The sequence below is a fragment of the Haliaeetus albicilla genome, chromosome 3, assembly GCF_947461875.1.
Source record: "Haliaeetus albicilla chromosome 3, bHalAlb1.1, whole genome shotgun sequence".
NCBI lineage: Eukaryota > Metazoa > Chordata > Aves > Accipitriformes > Accipitridae > Haliaeetus > Haliaeetus albicilla.
Window position 1 is genome coordinate 63,306,583 of NC_091485.1, and position 19,838 is coordinate 63,326,420.

At 41.4% G+C, this 19,838-nt stretch overlaps 2 protein-coding genes across 9 annotated transcripts in view; one reads left to right on the forward strand and one right to left on the reverse strand.

Annotated features, from left to right (window-relative positions):
• The window catches only part of COL14A1 (collagen type XIV alpha 1 chain), a 126,106-nt gene extending 112,177 nt beyond the window's left edge, over positions 1–13,929 (forward strand). For 3 of the 8 annotated variants that reach the window (XM_069779964.1, XM_069779965.1, XM_069779971.1), the window contains 4 exons: positions 477–665; positions 10,460–10,537; positions 11,489–11,644; positions 12,998–13,929. In XM_069779964.1, coding sequence (XP_069636065.1) covers positions 477–665; positions 10,460–10,537; positions 11,489–11,644; positions 12,998–13,323 — 749 coding nt within the window. In that variant the 3' untranslated portion in view covers positions 13,324–13,929. Of the gene's footprint in view, positions 1–476; positions 666–10,459; positions 10,538–11,488; positions 11,645–12,432 lie in introns of all 8 variants that reach the window. The other 5 variants (XM_069779967.1, XM_069779968.1, XR_011324122.1 and 2 more) reach the window with 4 other exon arrangements.
• Positions 13,930–15,782: 1,853 nt separating this feature from the next.
• MRPL13 (mitochondrial ribosomal protein L13) overlaps positions 15,783–19,838 on the reverse strand; it is a 40,724-nt gene continuing 36,668 nt past the window's right edge. The window contains exon 7 of the mRNA XM_069779974.1: positions 15,783–18,620. Coding sequence (XP_069636075.1) covers positions 18,596–18,620 — 25 coding nt within the window. The 3' untranslated portion in view covers positions 15,783–18,595. The remainder of the gene's footprint in view (positions 18,621–19,838) is intronic.

Here is a 19,838-nt window from a genome sequence, read left to right on the forward strand (position 1 = left end):
AAATATGTTATCCCAGAGGTGCTACCACTGTCACTGACTGGGTCAGCCTGGGCCAGCGGTGGGTCCGTCTTGGAGCCAGGGAAGCTTCCAGCAGCTTTTCACAGGAGCCATCCCTGCAGCCCCTCCCCCACTACCAAAACCCCACCACACAAACCCAAACCAGCCATTGAAAAAAAAGCTTGAATTGTCTCCAAGCTATTACAGTACACAGAAGCTTCTGCTGTAACAATTTAAAATTTTTATAGACATAAAATACAAAAAAAGCCCACCAGAGCAAGGAAATAAAATTCTACACAATAGTTCTTCCACTTTCTGTGTACTCCCTAAACACTATTTCTCCACCAAGAAGCGTACAACTTCATACTATCACCGCATGACAGACCACAGCCTTGAGAACCTGCCAGTGCTCTGTTCAAACTCAGCTGAACCAGATTCTCCACTGGAACTTGAAAACGATGGCACTTTTTTCTTGACAGGTCATATGGCAAGATATAACTCAATTCTGAACCAGATTCCAAGCCAGTCTGTCTCAACACGAACCATCGCAGGACCTCCTGGTGAGCCTGGTCGGCCAGGGGCTCCAGGGCCGCAGGGTGAGCAAGGATCACCAGGCATGCAAGGGTTTCCAGGAAGCCCTGGTCAACCAGGAAGACCAGGAGAAAGAGGTAGGCTTCGTACTCCACATATATAAAAATATACCTCCCTTTCCTGATACATTATAATGGCTTTTGTCTCCTGTCTAAATATGAAAACAAGAGTTTTCTCACTTGTTGACTGGTGAGCTCAGCACAGACCATAGTGAAAGCTCTGGAGACTCAGTCATGAAGGTAATGCAGGCTTTGCCAGGTGTGATTTGGCAGGATCAGACACAGGTTTAATGCCTAAACTGCTGAAGATTGGTGGCATTCAATTGGCCTCATCCCATCACATCATGCTTTCATCTTAGGACTCTGAAGTGAGCTGGAGCTGTAAATGTATAAACAAAGGAGCTTTTGGAGAAAGTCAGCTGCAGAACTGACAGGTTTGTGTTGGGGAAAGATTGAGCTTTTCTGCTAAACGTGAAATGTGTCAGTCTCAAGATTTCTAAGTTATGATAGTCTGAAAGGAGCAAGGTTGATAAGAAGAGGGAAAACAATCCTAGTTACAGTGAGATCAGAGAGAAGTAATACAATTAACTGTTCATTTACAGTAATTCTCCTCTGTATTCTTACTTGTAGGCTAGATCCCTTTCTCCTTTCCTCCTCCAGCATTGTGGAGGAGCAAGCTCCATGTTTTGATTTACTCTCTCTCTGTGTAACCCTGGCAATCTTCAGTATACCAGAGTAGCCCTGAGCTCACAGAGGCAGTACTGAGTAGTACTGTGTAGTAGTGCTATGATTGTGAAAGTGCTTTAAAGGCCATCACATGAGGAAGTGCCCAAAACCCCAAGAGACAAATGTCATACTCAAGAGCGATGAATTGGTGTTGCTGTTACAAAATCTGCTAACTGGGTTTTTAAAAATGAATTGCCATGAAGGCTGTTCAGTTCAGGAGCTTAATAGTTCCAGTTCAAAGTACCCATGATGACTAGAGTTAAAACATTGTTTTGAAAAGAAAGTCTTTGAGTGAACCTGTGAGTGGGTCCTTTCTTCCCCTCAAGACTGTAATTCTAATTACCTTCTTGAAAAAAGAGGCAAGGTTTAGGGTACTAGCCTCTCAGTCATGCTGCTGCCTGCTCCAGCTGCGCAAAGACCAGACACTGTCCAGAAAAAAGAAGGAATGAGAGGGTGGGAGGCAAGTAGGAAAGAAAATTGGAAGAGATGGCAAGTGAGGAACTGACTTTAAAAGTGGTGACCTGGAGAGACTGAATGCAGATTTCAGGGTAGCTGCTTAAAATACTAGTGTATTTTAAATGGCTTCTCAGGCAGGAAATGTTTAAGCACACAGAATATTTTGCTGGGGCTTCAGGAATGGAGGAACCACAATGCCAGGCTATGAAAAGGGAAACCTGTCTGGCATTTACCATGGTTTTTCCATTGTATTTGTTGTGCTGAGGCCCAGACCAGCATGTTGTACTACTATGAAATCACCGAGTAATTAGCTATAGTCATTTAAAAGAAACATGATGTGGGTTAACTCACTGCTGATAATATTAATATCTGGGAAGCAGCATTGGCAATAGCATGAGTACAGAAAGGGTAAAAACACATTAAAAAAGAATATATTTTCCTCTCTCTCTATATAACTGATGTTAGAAGGGACTGATTTTGGCAGGTAGTGCTTGTGGGGAGTTTCATACTTGGTAGAGAGCAAGCTCTTACCGAGCATATTCAAGAATTATAATCAGTCAGCCAGAGCTCTCTGCAGATTTTTATAAAATGTGATGCCAAATGTTGGGAGTGTTTACAGTACTTATAGCTTAAAATGACACTGTTTTAAGAAAAAAGAATCTATGTGTAAACTTAAAGACAAAATAATTGTCTTTATTCAGAGTGAAAATGGCTTTTAGGATATTCAAGTAACTGGAGCCTTGCACAGAACCTGGAAGGAAGAGGAAGGAGCTCATTCAGAACCTAGGGAAAAATATAGAATAATTTATTAGTCCTTGAGGATTTAATTTCTTCAGAAGAAACTGAAATTTTAGATTGATAGTGTGCCTGATGTAGTAGCAGTTTATTTAACAGAAAGATACCTTTTGAGTTGTACAGACCCTTGGGATATCTCAGAATCCATTTCTAAGGAATTGCTCTAAGTTAACCCCAAAATGCAGCAGTGAAAAGTAAAAATTATTTTTACTAGTTTCTCATGCTTGTGGAGATTGATTGGAAGTTTCTTGTGCCTTCCCAGTTCTCACTTGATTCCTGACTACATATCATACAGTGAAGTAGCAGATTAAAATTGCTCTGCTTCTGGATGGAGAAGGTCTTAGTTTCCAGTGTCTACAGCAAGGAGGGTGAATGGACTCAGACCCCATCCCTTGCTGTGCTCTGAAGCATTGTTTGTGTTTAACTTGTTCAGCAAGTCACAATGTATAGTCCTGTGCTGAAGATTTCCAGCCAGCCACCTGGAGGTTTTTATGAACTATGTGTTTCTTTTTGCTGATGTCATCAGCATTTTAGATGTATATGAAGTCAATATAATGTTCAAAACCAGTGCCAGATTAGCAACTCCGAAAAGTCAGCCTCCACCTTTAAATACAGAAAATGCTGCAAAAACCTGTTACTGCCAGTGAGCTGAGTGGCAAGGTGCTGGCAGAACAGGAAGAGGGAAGGTGGGGGAAGGCTGAATGTTTCTTCCTACTCACCTCTCCTGCCTACCCCCCATTCCATCCCAGTCTGTGAGAAGGGGGAACTTCTGAAACCAGCGTGTGGAATTGGTTAGAAATCATGCACCAAAGAGAGTTTTTTACTGGAAAACGTCAGCAGTGAGAGATCTTGACATCAGTCAACTTCCCTGCTAACTTGCCTGGCCAATAGCTTCTTTTCCCTCGTTTACCTTGTCACTCTGCCAAGCATTAATCAGATGTTTTGGAAGGAGGCTTGGACTGAGACAGTGTCTTGGAGTTTTGCTAAAAACCTCCACTTGAACTTCTAGGTCCAGGGTGTCCCATTCCTGGATGTATTGTCTCACTAGTAAGACACTGAGCTGGTCCTTCCAAGAAAGACCACCTCAGTGAGAAAAGATAAGTCATTCTGTTGACAGATTCAGTTCTCAGTGTCTGTTGCCAGCTGAGATCTATTTTTTCCAATGTAGATGTAAGTGAATGGATTAGGATCACGCTAAGACATTTGTTATTTAGTTTTCCTAGTTGATTATTGTTTTAGCTGTACACTGTGTGGTCTTATCTGTTGCATTTTTCTAATGACATGAAAAGAAACATCTCTAGCAATCTCAACATTTGTTAGCAATATTAACATTTCATTGGTGCCCCAACAGGCTATTTGAATTGGACTGGTGATTTAAAGATTAAGGAAGCCACATTGTGTTATCAGGCCCCTATAGTACATAATCCCATATAGATTACTAGGATTTTGCTCCCTTACATATTTGCATAAATAGAGGAGTTTGGAAAAACACAAACTCAAACACTGATTATTCACAGCACTCATCCCTATTTTTATTTTAACTAGTTCACTGCACTGGTTTCTATTTTCATATCAGCTAGTTCAAACATCTTTTGTTTTGATTTTATGTTTATGAACTGGGACTTAAATAACTAGTCTGGCTTCTGAGTGCTCAGAAAGTAGTTAGACTTCTGCAAATTAATATAAAAAAAGAAAAGATTCACTGTGGGTTTTTTCTTTTTTTTTTTTTTTTTTTTTTTTAGTTATTTTTATAATACAGGGGTATTTTTCTCAACTGTGAGGAAAAATGTAAAAGCCATAGTAAAAATTATGCTGAGGGACTGCTAGCTTTCAGATGCTGTGAAAGTGCAGTTGTTCTTCTACTACTGTGTGGACTTCTGAGTTTATGATGTGTCCTGAAGTGATGCACAAAAGTTACTGCTACTCACTCCGTCCCACTATGATTAAAATACAATAAATAGCTAAGCTGTCACTGGGAAAGTCACTATTCTAAAGTACAGCTTCATCCATATTTGCTTCCTGGCTTCATATGAAAGAGTAAGTTAAACATGTGTTATTGAAAGCTACATGTTTATAGCTCTGACGGCAAAATTCCAATGGAATTAAATGGAACTGTTGCCAGTTGAGCCAATTAAATATTTTTATTTACAATTTTAGCTTTATCTAGATAAAAAAAATCACCATGTTATTATACTTTATGCTTACAACTGAACATCTTTGAAAGAGGACATTTTTGGTAGCAGTTTAATTTTTCTTAATTGCAATATGCAGTTCTCCTCAAAAGACGGCATTCTCTTAAAGACAAAACCAGATAAGCAATACCCAAGATTTCCTTTTGTGCAGAAACCATGGACATTTAATTTTCTTTGCTAAAGAATGTGTTCATGATCTTGGTTTTGTTTTTAATAACTGATGCTATCAGAGGTATCTTTAGCAGAGTGTTGGAAATAATTGATTTCAGTTGCTTATGATCTCCATGGGGTTGAACCCAAGCCATTGCTTATTCTGGCTGGCAACAAGACATAAAAAAGTGGTTAGCGTGAAGGGGGAGAGACAGTTTGATGGTATTGCTGAAGTATGTCCAGAGCACAAATATGAAAACAGTTACTAGAATTTGAAGCCACTCTAACTCAAATGACAAATTTTGATACACACTTTTATCCCTGAGAGTGATTAACCATTGCAGTAGCTTACATGGAGAGTGATGTCTTGTCTGGTTGACTTTCTGTAAGCTATGCTCTAATGAAATGCAAAGATGACCTTGAGAGCAAGCAAAATGGGTGAATTTTGAATGTTCTGTCCCTCCCAATGGAGGGAGCCATTCATTAACTATGACCAAGAGGTCTGTGAATCTCTTAACTTACTCTCATTAAAGAGCTTTGGTGAAAAGTCCATTAGGGAATCCCATGGAGTGCTTGATTTTAACTCATGTGAGTTTTGCCTTAGGAGTAGGGTATTCTTGCTTCAGTGTTTGTGTTCTCTCTCACTTGGGTAAACTTCACTGGAAATTAGACTAAAAGAAACCTGAAGCAGACTTGTATCTTGGCCTTCAGTATGTTTGCTTTAGGAACTTGATATCCATGTGATTTCAAAGGAGGTTAGCCCTGCACAAGAGCCTCATAACTTGTTCCAGAATGAACATTTCATTCTTAGCCTGAGTAGATTTGTTCCATCTTTATCATTTCTTACTGCAGTTTATTTTGTGAACATCACATATGGGTATGTGTTCTTGTGCGTGTAACAAATAATAATTGAGTGCATGGAAGGCTGTGATTTGAAAACATTGTGGTCATTGTCTTTGAAGTCGCCATGTAATGTTGTCGTACAGTAGGATAAGCAATGGTCCTCGTACTAAACATCTGTATAGATTCCAGATGGTTATCATGGGCCAGTCTTCTTATGATCAAAGCAATCCACACAAACAGACTTTGCCTTTTGAAAATGGCAAGCATTTCCTTACAGGCCATGTATGGTAAGAGACAATTTAGATGAGTTTACCTTGTTAAAAAGCCTGCAGCAGCAGTAGTGAATTGTAACAGAGAAATCTCTCCATATGTTTGAAGCAAGCCAGGGCTAAGCAAATTTTAGGTATCTGGAAACTGCATTTGGAATGCAGGACAAGAGGTTTGCCTGAGAAATTTGTCTTTAAAATGGGTGGAATTCAGCTGATCACAGATGACATGTTTTTTTGGCAGGTTCTCCCAGGAATATAAATGTAGGTTAGAGCATATATCTGCCACCTAGGACTGCTTCCTACATACACTATGCAATGCAATCATTCATCGAAGGTTCTGGATAGCCCTTCTGACTGAAACTGCAATTTCTGCTAACCAAATGCTGGATTGCAAACAGGAGGCTCATACTGGACTTGGAAGATGGTCTCTGAGAGCAGGAATCCCATGTATTACACTACTAAGAATCCCAGAAGAAAATATGTTAGCAAATTTCAAGATGTCTGAGTAGTGTAAACACTTAAGACCCATTGACCTTCAGTGAGATTTAGGAGCTAGGGCTACCAAAGGCTATGGATATAAAATTCCTGAAAATTATGTTTTGGACACTTTATAATCTGAAAGTCTAAAATGGTCTGTACAAGACCAATAGATACCTCATACAACCATGAAGTAAGGTAGGGGTACTGCAGTATGTTAGTACACAGGAGGCAGACACAAATTTGCTGTGCTGTGGTCCTGAGATCACCAAAATGGTTGTATTACCAGACTGCTGAGCCCTTCCTTACCAACAAGGTTGTATTAGCTCAAGGCTACACCTTCATCAACCTGCTCACACTGCTTTTAGTAATCTTGTAGTTTGGCCAGAGGTTGCTCATTATCCACCTGCAAAAGGCTGCTAGGAACTAATTTAGTTGTGGTGTACAAGCAAGACAGAAAATGGGAAGGTTATATGTGAAGGAGGCTTGGTAGAAGAGATGGCAGTGCTAGTTCCTCTCCAGCTTTTCTCCAGTGGCTAAATGGTTAGAGCACAATTTCAGAAAATCTGAAGCTGAATTCCTTTCCTACCTACTACCAGCCCTGGGAGAAGGTCTTGTGGTCCAGTTTGATGACTATATTCCTCTGTGTTTTGGATATTAGATCTTGGAACAATGGTTGAAACAAGGCCACCCTCTCTCTGATAACTTTTTGAGCAGTTAGGCTAGAGAGTCATTCTTAATCTTTTTGGCCTATTGCACACTGAGGTGGTTGTCAGAACCATCGAGTAGGGTAGAACATACAGTCATGTATTCAAGCCACATCATCAGGACTCTCTACACTTGAACATCCAAGATTTCTGGATTTCGGCTATATGCCATCATCTAAAAATCTGCAGAGCCTGCATGTGGGATGGGTCTCAGCATGGCAGAGCCACTTTGTGCTGCTGTCTGCACTGTGGAATGAGCTCAGGACTTCTCCAAGGGGCTCAAATACAGTGGGAAATGGAAGGGCGCTAGAGAAGGGGAGAGGAGATCCCTGAAATTCTACTGGCCTCTTACGCAGACCAGGGCTCATAAAAACTAGTGGGATCATGACACCGATATAATTTAAATCTTTCAGTGTGCATGCGTTTACCTGTTTCTCTAGATAGCTAGAGAGGTAAAATGTGTGCCCTGGTGAGTCAGCTCTGGAAGCTGTTCCTAGAGGGGTACATTCGTGGCATGCCTCCCTTCAGCATTTTTTCTCTATTTAATTGTGACCACCGTAGGACTCTGGCTTCTGTAACCTATTCTAAATGCCTAGCTCTCTTCAGGTACTCCCGAGTGAGCGTGGGTGCTTAACTGAGTTGTGCACATCAAACTTGGCTTCATTCCCCTGCCAAGCCTAAATGCCCTTTGAAAAGCTAGCTTTGTGGCAGCTCTGTAGGTTTTGAGACTTGTAGTTACAGATCGTTTTGAGAATTTCACCTAAGATTTTAAACAGTGGAGGAGTTACTTCACTGTGCTTTGAGTGTCATAGTAAGCACAGGTGAAAGTATTAAACCAGCAAAGGAGAACCCAGCCCATGGTGACAGGAATTGCAGGTCCTTGAATATCAGTGTGAAGCATCGCTGGAAGTCAGTGTTAAGTGACAGTCATGAGATAACAAGTTACGCCATCAGAAATCTGGTTACTGAGCATGATATAAGCAAGAATTTGCCAATAACCTTGGCAGGCAATTCAGGAAATGAAGAATTATGGTAATTAAATCAATGTGTTTGTATTGGGTCTAGCTGGGATGGAGGTAACTTCAGAGGCATGAGTTAGAGTCTCCAGGTCAGAGCACATTCTGGGGTACACCCTGGCACTTGGGTTCCTACACTGGTCAAAGGAACATTTGGTAACACTTCTAACGTGCTAACATAGGTATGGAGTAATGTTAGACTCAGAAGAAACTGATGCAGCACGGCAGTCATCAAATGACTAAACAGTCCAGACAACAAAACACAAAGATTTCACTTTTAGAAATACTTTTATAAATATTTTGTTATCCATAAATTCAGGGATGAGGTGTACAAGACCTTGCTCTGTCTTGCCCAATATCCTCTAGAAGCAAGGAGATACCCGCTATTTGTAAAATAATTATGTAAACATCACCCAGATTATCATACCTGCTCTCTTTTGCCACTTCCTGCTGATTTAGTTTGGCCATGGTATTTCTTGTCTTGGTGGCCAAGTCTCTCCTGTAAAATACAGTGTTACTAGAGACACTTGGAAAGCTTTGGAGACCCCCTAAAGGAAAATGCTGCGAGAAGTGGTTGTGGTTGTATAATATCTCTATGATAAAATAATTGGTCACCAAAAGACATGTTTTTTTAACTCAACGACAAAATTGTGTAACCAAAGGAAATAAAAGGTACAAAATGGAAACTGGAAATACTTAAACTATGCCAGAACAGTGGCAAAAAGCCTTGTAGAGGTAAGACAAAGAGCTCATCATGCTTTGGTTAAAAGCGATGTGCTCAGTATGAAGTTACTGATTGCAGTGGTGTGGCCTGTGTTTTCCACATGATTGGGCTACATGATATATTGCCCTGGAAGCCTCCTGTTCTGTAGAAGATCTACAACTCCTCAGCAGATACGGAATCCGCTGTAATTCAGCAGACTCTTATTTTGTAAACTTGATCTGAGCAATTCTTTGTCAGTGATGGGTTTTAATTACAAATTTTCCACACTTAGAGTTTGTTCTTGCTTACTTGCTTCTATCAGAAATTAGCTTAGAAAGGAAAAAAAAACACCTTCTATTGCTTCCTGCAAAAATGAGTTGTCCTCCAGATGTTTTTCCCTAAAAGGTAATGGTTACCTGAGCAGAAGGGAAGGAAGGAGGCCAGTCAATTGAAATTGTAGATGCTGTCCTATCAAGGGGCAGCAGCTGTTTTCTTTCTACTTTGTTTTTATGAAGGTGCTCTATGTTGGCTTTGACTCTGAAAGTATGGAAGCTGTGAAGCAGTGAGAGCAATTACCAGCGCTGGGAGGTCTGGAAAATGGGGGGAAGGTCCCACAAACCAGCCTGGATTTGGTGTCTCTGAACCATCCAAATCAAACACAGACTTTACGAGAGTTTCCAAGTCGTCGGTGGAAACTCAGGGTCTGGAATTCGTAGTTTTGACACCTACTTTAGTTCAACGCCACTTATTGTGATCGCTGTGTATAGAAAGTGTTTTTATAAGATGCCATAGTGGTAGTGCAGAAGGAGATGGAAAACTGAAAGAAGGTAGTGCCTTCTCTGGATTACTAGATCTGTGATCTTCATGGATCAGACCCAATGATAGAAATTTAGGGCCATGAGGAAGTGCAGGAACAGAATACAATGGCTGTGCATGTTGGAACATCAGAGTTTCGTAACTGGGAAACTCTTAGACTGGGCTTCATTTGGGGGTACAGATTTTGACTGCGCTGAAACTCCTTTCTTGCATTTTAGCAAGACTTTGCAATAACCCACTACAACTCTCTCCATTTATGCTTACAATCATCTTATGCTGTTTGGTGGGTGAATGTTTGAAAGAAAATTGGCTGTAGCATTAAAATTTGACTTTTCTGGGCCACACAGTAATTTATAGACAGCTTTGTAAGGCTCTGAGGATTCTTCTGACTTACAGTAGTTGTACCTTGGTATAGTCCAGAGGCAGCTTTCCAGCAGGAAGTGCAGCCTGGAAACTGGCTGATGCCTCTGCATACCACCTCAGTGAAACCACCATGGCAGCAGGAATGTTTAAGACCCCAGGAATGCCATGTTTCCCTCAAGAGGCTGTCAGGGAAGGGAGGGAAAAAGTACCAAATAATTCTTTATTTTTACCTCCTTCCTTCTTTGCCATCTGTTTTTAGATGAAAAATAACATATGGAACTATAATCCTGGTTAAATAACAAACACTGCACACAGTTTTGTTCAAAATGTGACTTTGATGAGTACTATTATTTCCTTAGGTTTACCAGGTGAGAAAGGAGAAAAAGGCAATCCAGGTGTTGGCACACAAGGACCCCGAGGCCCACCAGGATCTACAGGTAAAGTTATTGTGTTTGAGGTATCTGGATTAGACCACTCTGACCCATGTGCAAAGCAGCCAAGGCCTGCGTGGCTCTGTCCTCCGCTTCTAAGGTTTAAGCAGCTGAACAATAAGTAGTTCAGGCACCTTAACTGTCATAATGTTCTTACTATGTCATATGATGTGATGTGCCACGTGATGGTGTCATCATTACACAAGTATTTTCCTTTTCCCTGTGATAAACTTCTCCAAAACCTTCTTTTTAAATGTTTTAACTATTTTTTTCAGAGATAGGGTCTGGAAGGGGAAAAAATTAATCTGGATTAATTGCATTTGTTTTCTCATTGACTCAAGGTCATACCTAACTGTGACTTGACAGAGAAATGTATTTTAATTAAGCACATTAATCACAGGGATTTATATTTAGCTCCTGAAAAAGCAGAGAGGGTGATATCCAAGTTCTGTTGAAACAGGTGTAAAATTGCATTGACTTCATTAGGATATTCTGGCCATTAGAACACCGGTATCAAGGCACGGCATTACCCAGAAGCTGTATTGAAAGGGAGTGGGGGAATCAAGAGCTGCACAGGCATCCAGGGCTGTCCTCCCCCCATGAAACTGCCTTTCTGAACATCTGACGCTCGGTGAAACATTTGCTCTAGTATGAATTTCTGGCTAAAAGCTGTCTGTGGCAAGGAAGACAAAGCAGTGGCCAGAGAGGCGACTCATCAGGAGTGGGTCTCCTCTCCGGCCGCTGCTTTGACTTCCTTGCCAGAGGAAGGCTGCAGCCTTTCCCTCAGCTTGCCCGGGGGAGTCAGAGCCAGGATGCCTAGCTCCTCCGCTCAAGCGATCTCCTGGAAGTGTTTGTAGCACGCTCAGTGCTGTGTTTTCCAGGCCTGGAAAGGTGGCCTCAACTCCCTGCTTTTACGAAAGATGCTACTCAGATGGTTCATCTCCCTTTTCTACGCAGGACCTCCAGGAGAAAGTCGAACCGGCAGCCCGGGACCACCAGGATCTCCAGGGCCACGAGGTCCGGCCGGTCACACAGGACCCCCGGGCTCACAGGGTCCTTCTGGCCCGCCGGGGTACTGCGATCCGTCCTCCTGCGCTGGTTACGGCATGGGAGGTGAGTAGTCGGGAGTCAGGGTCGCTGCTGTTTGCAGAGGCCGGGGTGGCATTTTCTAACAGCCAAAGTAAGATGGAGGCTACTGGTGAACCTTGCACTAAAAGGTGGCAGCTCCCCAAAAATATGCGTGGCCAGTATTTTGTGGGACTGCAGCACGAAGAGAAGGTGACCCCAGCATAGTGACCAAAGGAAGTCCACCATCTGATCCCAGCCTGTAAAACGGATCCCGTGTAGTGGGTTTTCGTCCTGTACGTGTTTGTGTAGTTGTATGAGCCTGCTCCATCTCAACAGTCTGTGTGTTGAACCCCCACCTCCTAACGTTCGTGACAGCAGAGTTTTTATTTGTAGTTTTTCAAACGTGTTGCTCAACTTCCCCTTCTGTGTGCCTCTGAATGGCATGAGAGCATGACCCTTACTAAACCCCTAGTAGTGTAACCTGACACAGGGATGCACGTGTCCGTCATTAACCAGTGAAGCAATCCGGAGAAAATGATTCTTTCTACATCTCCTCTGCATCCTACTTTCCCGTCTCGTTATAGCACGGAGAGGCCGTGGGAGGAGGTTAACACAATCACCAACAATTACGTCGCCCAACCTAAAATTGAAATTTATTAGTAAAGCAGTCGTTACTACAAATGTTACACATAAGGCGTATTTGTTTGATGTTTACGGTTTAATCTGCCCGTGGGCTGATTTGTATGTTTTACTTACCTGAATGTTTTTGTTGTCGTCTCTTCCTATCCTTTTCTCCTCACTTCCCCTCCCCGTTGTTCATTTCCTGTTTTAAGGCCCAATCCCTTACAATGGCTACCAATCCCGAAGGTGAAAGGCTCATTCTGGTTCAGGTCTCATTTGGCTGAAGGTCAGAGATGGATGCTGAACTGCTCTGTGCTTTCCATCAACGATATTGACTACCACTAATGAACTTACTAGCTGCTGTATATGCACTTAGCTTCCTTGCACTGCTAAAAATTATTGTCTGACCCATTTTTGCCTGTTAATCATGTATTCTAGACCATAATTGGAATAAGCTAAAGCAGGCAGATTGTGCAGTGTATAATAAGTACAGTATTACAACTGGACATTTGACAAATTGTGGTGGTGGTTTCCAACTAACTTGGCTGTCTGTTGGTGGGTTTCCAATTGCTCCAGCTTATTAAATTTGTTACATGTTTTCACTGTTCCTTTATGTGAATAAAAGATGTGTATTTAAAGATTTTATATATATACTCACACACATTATATATAAATATATCTATATATGAAATGTCAATTTCCTAATGAGTGCTTTAATTTTCTACTCCCCTTCTCCTGTGTTAACCGTATGAATACTCTTGGTGGTGGTGGGTTAAGGTGGATACGGTGAGCCAACTGATCAAGACATCCCAGTAGTGCAGTTGCCACATAACTCCTACCAAATCTATGACCCTGAGGACCTTTATGATGGTGAGCAACAGCCGTACGTAGTTCACGGGTCCTACCCCTTACCATCCCCATACTCCCAGTCCTCCTATCCATCACCTCATCTTGCTCAACCAGAGTTTACTCCTGTTCGAGAAGAGATGGAAGCCGTTGAACTGAGATCCCCAGGAATTAGTCGCTTCACAAGGAAGATAGCCAAAAGGAGCGTCAAGACTCCAGTACGCAAAAAGGCGAATGGAAAAAAAACCTCTCAGTGAACTGCTTAAAAAAGGGAAATATTTCATGTGCATCTGTGTTTGGCCTTTTGTCCAGGTGCCTAACCTGTCATGGAAGATGTTTACAGGCTCTTATATTAAAGGAGAAAAAAAATGTACATGACCAGCTGACACAACAAATAATGCTATTATCTTGCATGCCAGAAGCTTAGTATGTTAGTGGGTTGGTGCTAGATGATGATGAAAGATCACTTGTAGATCTTTCTCTGGAGTACTGTTCCACACACTATTCAAACTGTATCTAAAAAACTGCATCCAGCTAGTTGGTGTACGTGGAACCATTCAGAAAAGTTAATGTTTTGTTATCTGTGTTTTTCCAGTTGATTATGTTCTGTTAGTTTTGGATGAATTGCTTTACTAGCAGAGTAACCTGACTAAATTCACTGGAGAACAATGCATAATCAGGTTTCCTTGAACCCAGCTTATTACCGTTTTGCAAAAAAGTCTTATGTTAATGGAATATTTTTTTTTAACCCACGTTATATAAATACACAAGATTGTTCTGTGGGAACACACTGATAATTTATTGTGAACCTCTTTCATTTCTGTTTCATATGCAAATAAAAGTGGCAAGCTTTTATATGTTAATTCTGTATTTGATTGATTTTTAACTTGGAACAATTGTATCAATCTTTGGGGGACAGAATGTAAAGAGAAGAAAATATGTTTTCCTTTTTCAACACTTCTCGGCAACAGTTTTATTTTAAAGAAGAGAGGCAGTTAGTATAAACAATATTTAGCCTTACTTTTAAAATTATACATAAACAAGTGGAGAGAATAAATATGAGATGAGGTGTTCATATCATCTATGGGCATATATTGACATGCCAAAGTCAAAAGCCCAGCAGGTATAGTCACAAAGGCAACTTGAATCAGCTGATGACGAAAGGAAGGAAAACCCCAACCCAACCGCTTGAGGGGCACAATGCAATTAATGATGTCAGAACAAACCAGGTAAATTATAAAGTGACTCAATAAACAGTTTTGACCAGCACTGTGGAGAACAAGCATCAAAGAAGGATTTAAAGTAGAAGGCCAAAACTGTTCATACATTGAAGTCATCGGTTTGGAACACTTTTAGTCCGGCCCTATAAAGACACAGAGAGAGGACAGCCTGTGGATCCCAGGGCTGTGCTCCTGCTCACCCCTGACTGGGTTTGGTCCGTCCGTGCTCCGTAAGGAAAGACCCATCAGCTTTAGCTTCTGGCCACTGCCAGCCGCTCTCTTAGCTCACCGGGAAGAATACAAACAGGTACCTTTGGTGTCTAACCCCAAATTATCTGCCCTAGAATTCAACCTCGTTAGTAACATAAACCATTTGTACATGTGACTGACACCCACAGCTGTGTATATCGCAGGGCAAGTTCTGGCTCTGTGGCTGCATACCTTCCTCTGCTGTGTTCCTGTTTTCCCATTATTGCTCTCACCCCTAGCTCCCACCACTTTATTGGAGAAAAGTGAGAAAAGTTGATACAAATGTGAGTTGAGTAGTCACTTCCTTACCTAGACTTGCATTTAAAGTAGAAGGTAAAAAAAAAAGAAGTCTAACATAACTTAGGGACTTTATTGTTACGCAGCTTAACCCCAGTTTACAGAATACTGAGGCACCGAATGAGCACGGCTGTGCGTGCACATGTGTAGGTGGCACAGCCTCGCACACACAGCTGACATTCAGAGAGATATTACTAAAATTAAGCACAGGATATGGCTGCATCACGATTAATTTCCCTGGTTGCGCTTGGCTGTGAACACCCAACTCTCTGCCCCCCTCCCCAGCTGGCACTCTCCCACCTACGTGTTGTACTGACACCTTCTAGAGTCCCGTCCCGTCCCCCCTGGCTGTGACGTGCCGACTTGTAGGTCCTGTGGAAGCAACTCTGAGAAGGTCACTGATGGAAAATCAGCATTCAAGCAATTCCGCCTGTGTTGTCTCAGAAAGACTTTGACCCTTACGTTACAGTTCATAATTAATTTGCACCCCAGACTGGTCATCAAGCAATGCTATATCAAATCTCAAGTTCCTGTGGGAGCAGGAAGAGTGGTAAGCCAAAAGCAGGGATGTAGGGAAGACAGCACAGACAGAGTCAAACTCTTCAACATAAAGGCAATTGGTGTTATTTGCGCCATATTTGAAACGGATGGTAACAGCCTGACCAAATCCCCGAGCCTGCCTGTGTCGCGCAGTCGGTGTCACCTACGCTGTGCCCCTCCAACAGCTCCTGCACCAGTCACCTGGGCTGGGGCAGCGGCTGGAAGCAGCACTGCACCCTTCTGCCCACGGGAACCTGGCTGCCCCCAGCCCATGGGGTCCCCGGCCCGAGGGACACGCACCTGACCGGCTGCCAACGCAACCATCTCCCCCCTTGCGCCGTATGGGATGTACGTGCAGTGAACCAAACAAATGAAGAGATTACCTGGGGGTAATGAAGTAGGCATACTCATTACAATTTTATAACTTAATTTTATATACTAAAGCACAAACTGTAATTGCAGTAGTTAATTTGCTTTAACTTCATAATGACATTTACTGGCGCTCCGCTAACCAGAATGCTTCATGTATCATTGGTCATATGTTCACTTGCTGGGTATACCTTGGTAATAAAAAATAACTGGTGAGCACTACCAATTTATAAAAATGTTATTCAGGTTTTGTATGTTCACCAAATGGTCAGCATTTTCTCCAGAATTCAGTCTCTGAATAATCAGGAGCATCTCCTATTTTTCCAGACTGCCTAAGAAACTTAAGTTGCTGACAGTGAAGTATTCAGCACATGATGAACTGCTCATGCCACCCAGATCTTACCAGTGAAGTGTATGTATGTACCTTGTCCTTCCACAAAAAAGAACATTTACTTTAACCTATTGCTTTTAAAAATACTTTTACCAGTTAACTAAATGTGGTTACTGACGTGGAAATGAAGTCTGCACATTCACTGGATGGGAACATTTCCTGGGATAAGCCCATCTGAATGCCAAAGAAATGTCCGATACCAAACTATTATTTCATATAATGAAATATGATTATAAATAAAACAATGTTTTTCTTCCTATATGATACTTGTATAACAGATATAGAAAACACAAATTTTCCTCACCAAACATTGTAAAATTTGGCAGATAGATACCATATCAGCATCTTCTACTATACAGAAAACAACAGGTGCTTCATTTACTTACACAACAGCTTTGGCTTGAGGGTGTTCTGTGCAGAAAAGCAATAATGAACTTCAGGGAAGTAATTTGCAGAAGCAAAATAATTTTTAAGACTTATTTTGCATCATTCAACACTTAAGTTCAGCTTCCTCGTTTGGTTTTCATAATAAAAATGTTGCTGCTTCATTCTTTAATACATTCTTTAAGTAAGGAAGGCGTGTTCCTGTGACTTGAATCAAAATCAGATTTTGGCTTAAGAAGGGGAAGAAAGGAAGAGTCTCTCCCCATGATCTGCCTTTACTGTAAGCTCTTTAACAAAATCTGTACTGTGTTGGGTTGCTAGCAGACCTACTCCTATAGAGGAAGAGCCACTTAAGAAAATACTCTGCACAGCCCCAAATGGGTGTTTTAGTTGGTCAAGAGCACTGTGAGTCCAAAGTGTGCCATCTTCAAAAGCTGTGCCTAGATGGAGCAGTGTTCTGCTCGTCTACTTTCTTAGGCAGACAGAATGCCATGGATATCAACTCTCCTGTTGACAATCACTTAACATCTCCATATCGAGAATGAAATAGTATCAGGAATATATTTAATACCATTCAGCAGCTAGAATGTGAGGAGAGTCAACCTTGATGTTGTCATTCAGCACACTAGAGATTTAAGTGCAGAGCAGACTAAACATATTAAGAAAAAGTAGTCCTCATTCTGTTCATTACTTGACTACATTCATTACGCAGCTCCTGGAGGTATACCTTTCCCACCAACACGGTTTGCTGTCTGGATGCAATCTAGCAGACAGTATCACCTCTGAAATTCATGCTGTCCTTGCTGCTCTGCAGTATTCCAGCAGTAAGTTCTGCTGGAACTGAACCGTTACTCTTCCAGCATCCAAGAAACTCCAGACACTGTAAAATGCAGCGATCTTCCTCCCTGTAGCAAACGGGCCCTCTGTAACCATAAACCAATTTCCCCTTGGCTTCATTTTCAGTGTTCCACGCACACAATATGGCATTCCATATCAAAAAAGACAGCCAAAGCTTCAGAAGAAAAATTATGGTCAGTGACCAAATACTTCTTTGGTCATAAGGAACAGGCTAAACTATAGGCAAAGCATGTTGTGCAGAAAAACCTCTTTCTGGAAGGTAGCTGAAGACTGCGAGATAAACTCCCACAGGACATAAAAAATGACCAATAAAAATCTCACCACCTCCTCATTCCTCCAAGATGCATCTTTTAATAATATTTTTCTTCTCTCTAAGAGGACTACAGTATGCATGCACATGTATTTGGTACCTGCACTGCTTTCTCTGAAGAGTTGTGTTTTTCTAATGTCATTTGGCTCTGGAATAAGTTTGATTTTGCTTACCACCATCACAGTAACTTCAGTGGGTATATTCACCTAAAAAGGTAAGGGAACTGCAGGCCTGCATAGACATGCATTCAGCAAAACCTCTCCATTCATTTTTTATGGTATATACACTCCATGTTCTAGAAAAGGCTTTCAGAAGAACCCCACAATCTATTACAGAAGTAATAAACAACTCAAGCCACTGGCTTTTTTACATCCCCCAAAGAAAGAATGAATTCTACACGAACAATTCCCTTTTTCTGAACTAAGGCTGGCATCCCCTCATTCATCAAGCTGTGTAAGGATGGATTACCTGTTTCACCAGTTATTTACTGACAGCGTGCCATTCATGGGAGCTCTGTGACCATAATCATTCACTGCTCTTACGGCACGGAATTCAAGTGCTGCAACTTTCAGAGTGAGATACTTCATTTCAGTAAACAATGTACTGTTTCCATGAGATGTAAATAATCATTAAAAATGTATCAATTCTTTAATGATAGTATTAAAACAAATGTAATTAACAAATACCAGATCATACAACACAGAGTACAGGTGGTATTACAAATATAATATCTATTCTTAGCTGTTTCAAATACAGTAATTTTTATAATCTTTCCAAATAAATTTTGCTAACACTCATCAAAACCATTCTGTATAGAAGGGTTGACTGAGATGCACAGATGCTTCCATGTTAGAATTTTTTTTCAAGGAGGAGAGACATTCCTGATGGCACCACTTCTTCTTTTGTTGTTATTACTTCCTTCGAAAATCTTTAGGTCTGGGGGAAAAAAAAAAAAAAAAAGGCACTTTAAGAAATGTATGGGACCTACAGTGGCTTTGCTTTAAGGATGCAGTAACAGCCATATCTACTTTTATTTCCTTATTCTGGTGCTTGAAGGTTTTGTGCTAAAGAAGAGTATTTTCTGGATTACTTAAAAAAGACAGAACAAATCAAAGAAGTTTACTAAGACCTCTAAGAATTTACAGACACCAGGACTAGTTGGTCAAGGTGTTTCTTAGGAGCCACTCCTACTTTCCTAAGCAAAACAAAAAGCATCTTTAACTGAATGCAGTCTCACAATGACTTTAAACACTAGTATTAATTTGTCTCCACTTTTAAAAAAAATGAATAATTCATGCATAAGATGGCAGGTTTTAAGTTAACAGCATAGTCTACCACAAGAGTAATTAAAACCGATGATTTAAAGAAAAACCTACTTTGAGTCTTAAAAGGGTCTGCAATCCTTTCTGCTTGGATAACAAATGCGGAAAGCACTCAGACAACAGACTGCTGTTTGTAATCCTCTGCAACTTCCTATTCAAGCATACGTCACTACCTCTGCCTGCCACACATCCACCGGCTATAGAAACCACGTTCTCCCCGAACCTACAAGGTTCAGACTAGATCATGATTTTTAGAAGAATGCTAAGTCTGAAGGCTAGATGCAAGTCTACATCCCTAACAGGTCCTGGAGAGAAGTCGGGGCTCTGCCCAGTCGCTTCTAAGAAAACAAACGGTGCAGGCCGATGGTCTCTGATGGGCCCGGGATGCACACCCCGCGTGCACAGCATGAAAGGGCTGCTCTTCACAGCACACTGCACCCACACACAAACACGCTGCCTGCGACAATACGACCTGTTATAAATACAGCAGCCCTTTATTCTTGACTCTTCTGATTGCTTCTCTCGTATACCAATCTAAACAGGTAATGTGAACTGTGTCTCACTAGAATTGAACAAGAGGTGTAATAACAAAGGTTTTGTAAACATGTAATTGGATACAGGGTCAGTGGATTTGCTGTGAAGTGGAACGAAAACAGCCTGGAATACAGGAAAAGCTGCAAGCCACAACAGTAAACCAAGTTAGATTTACAACAGTGGTAAATTTTATCATTAATTTCATTCATCAGTGCAATTATTAAAAGCAGATAGCAATGGAAACGGGGAGCTTACTTTGGAGACAGAGAGTTTAGATGGCTGCAGAGATGCCATACAG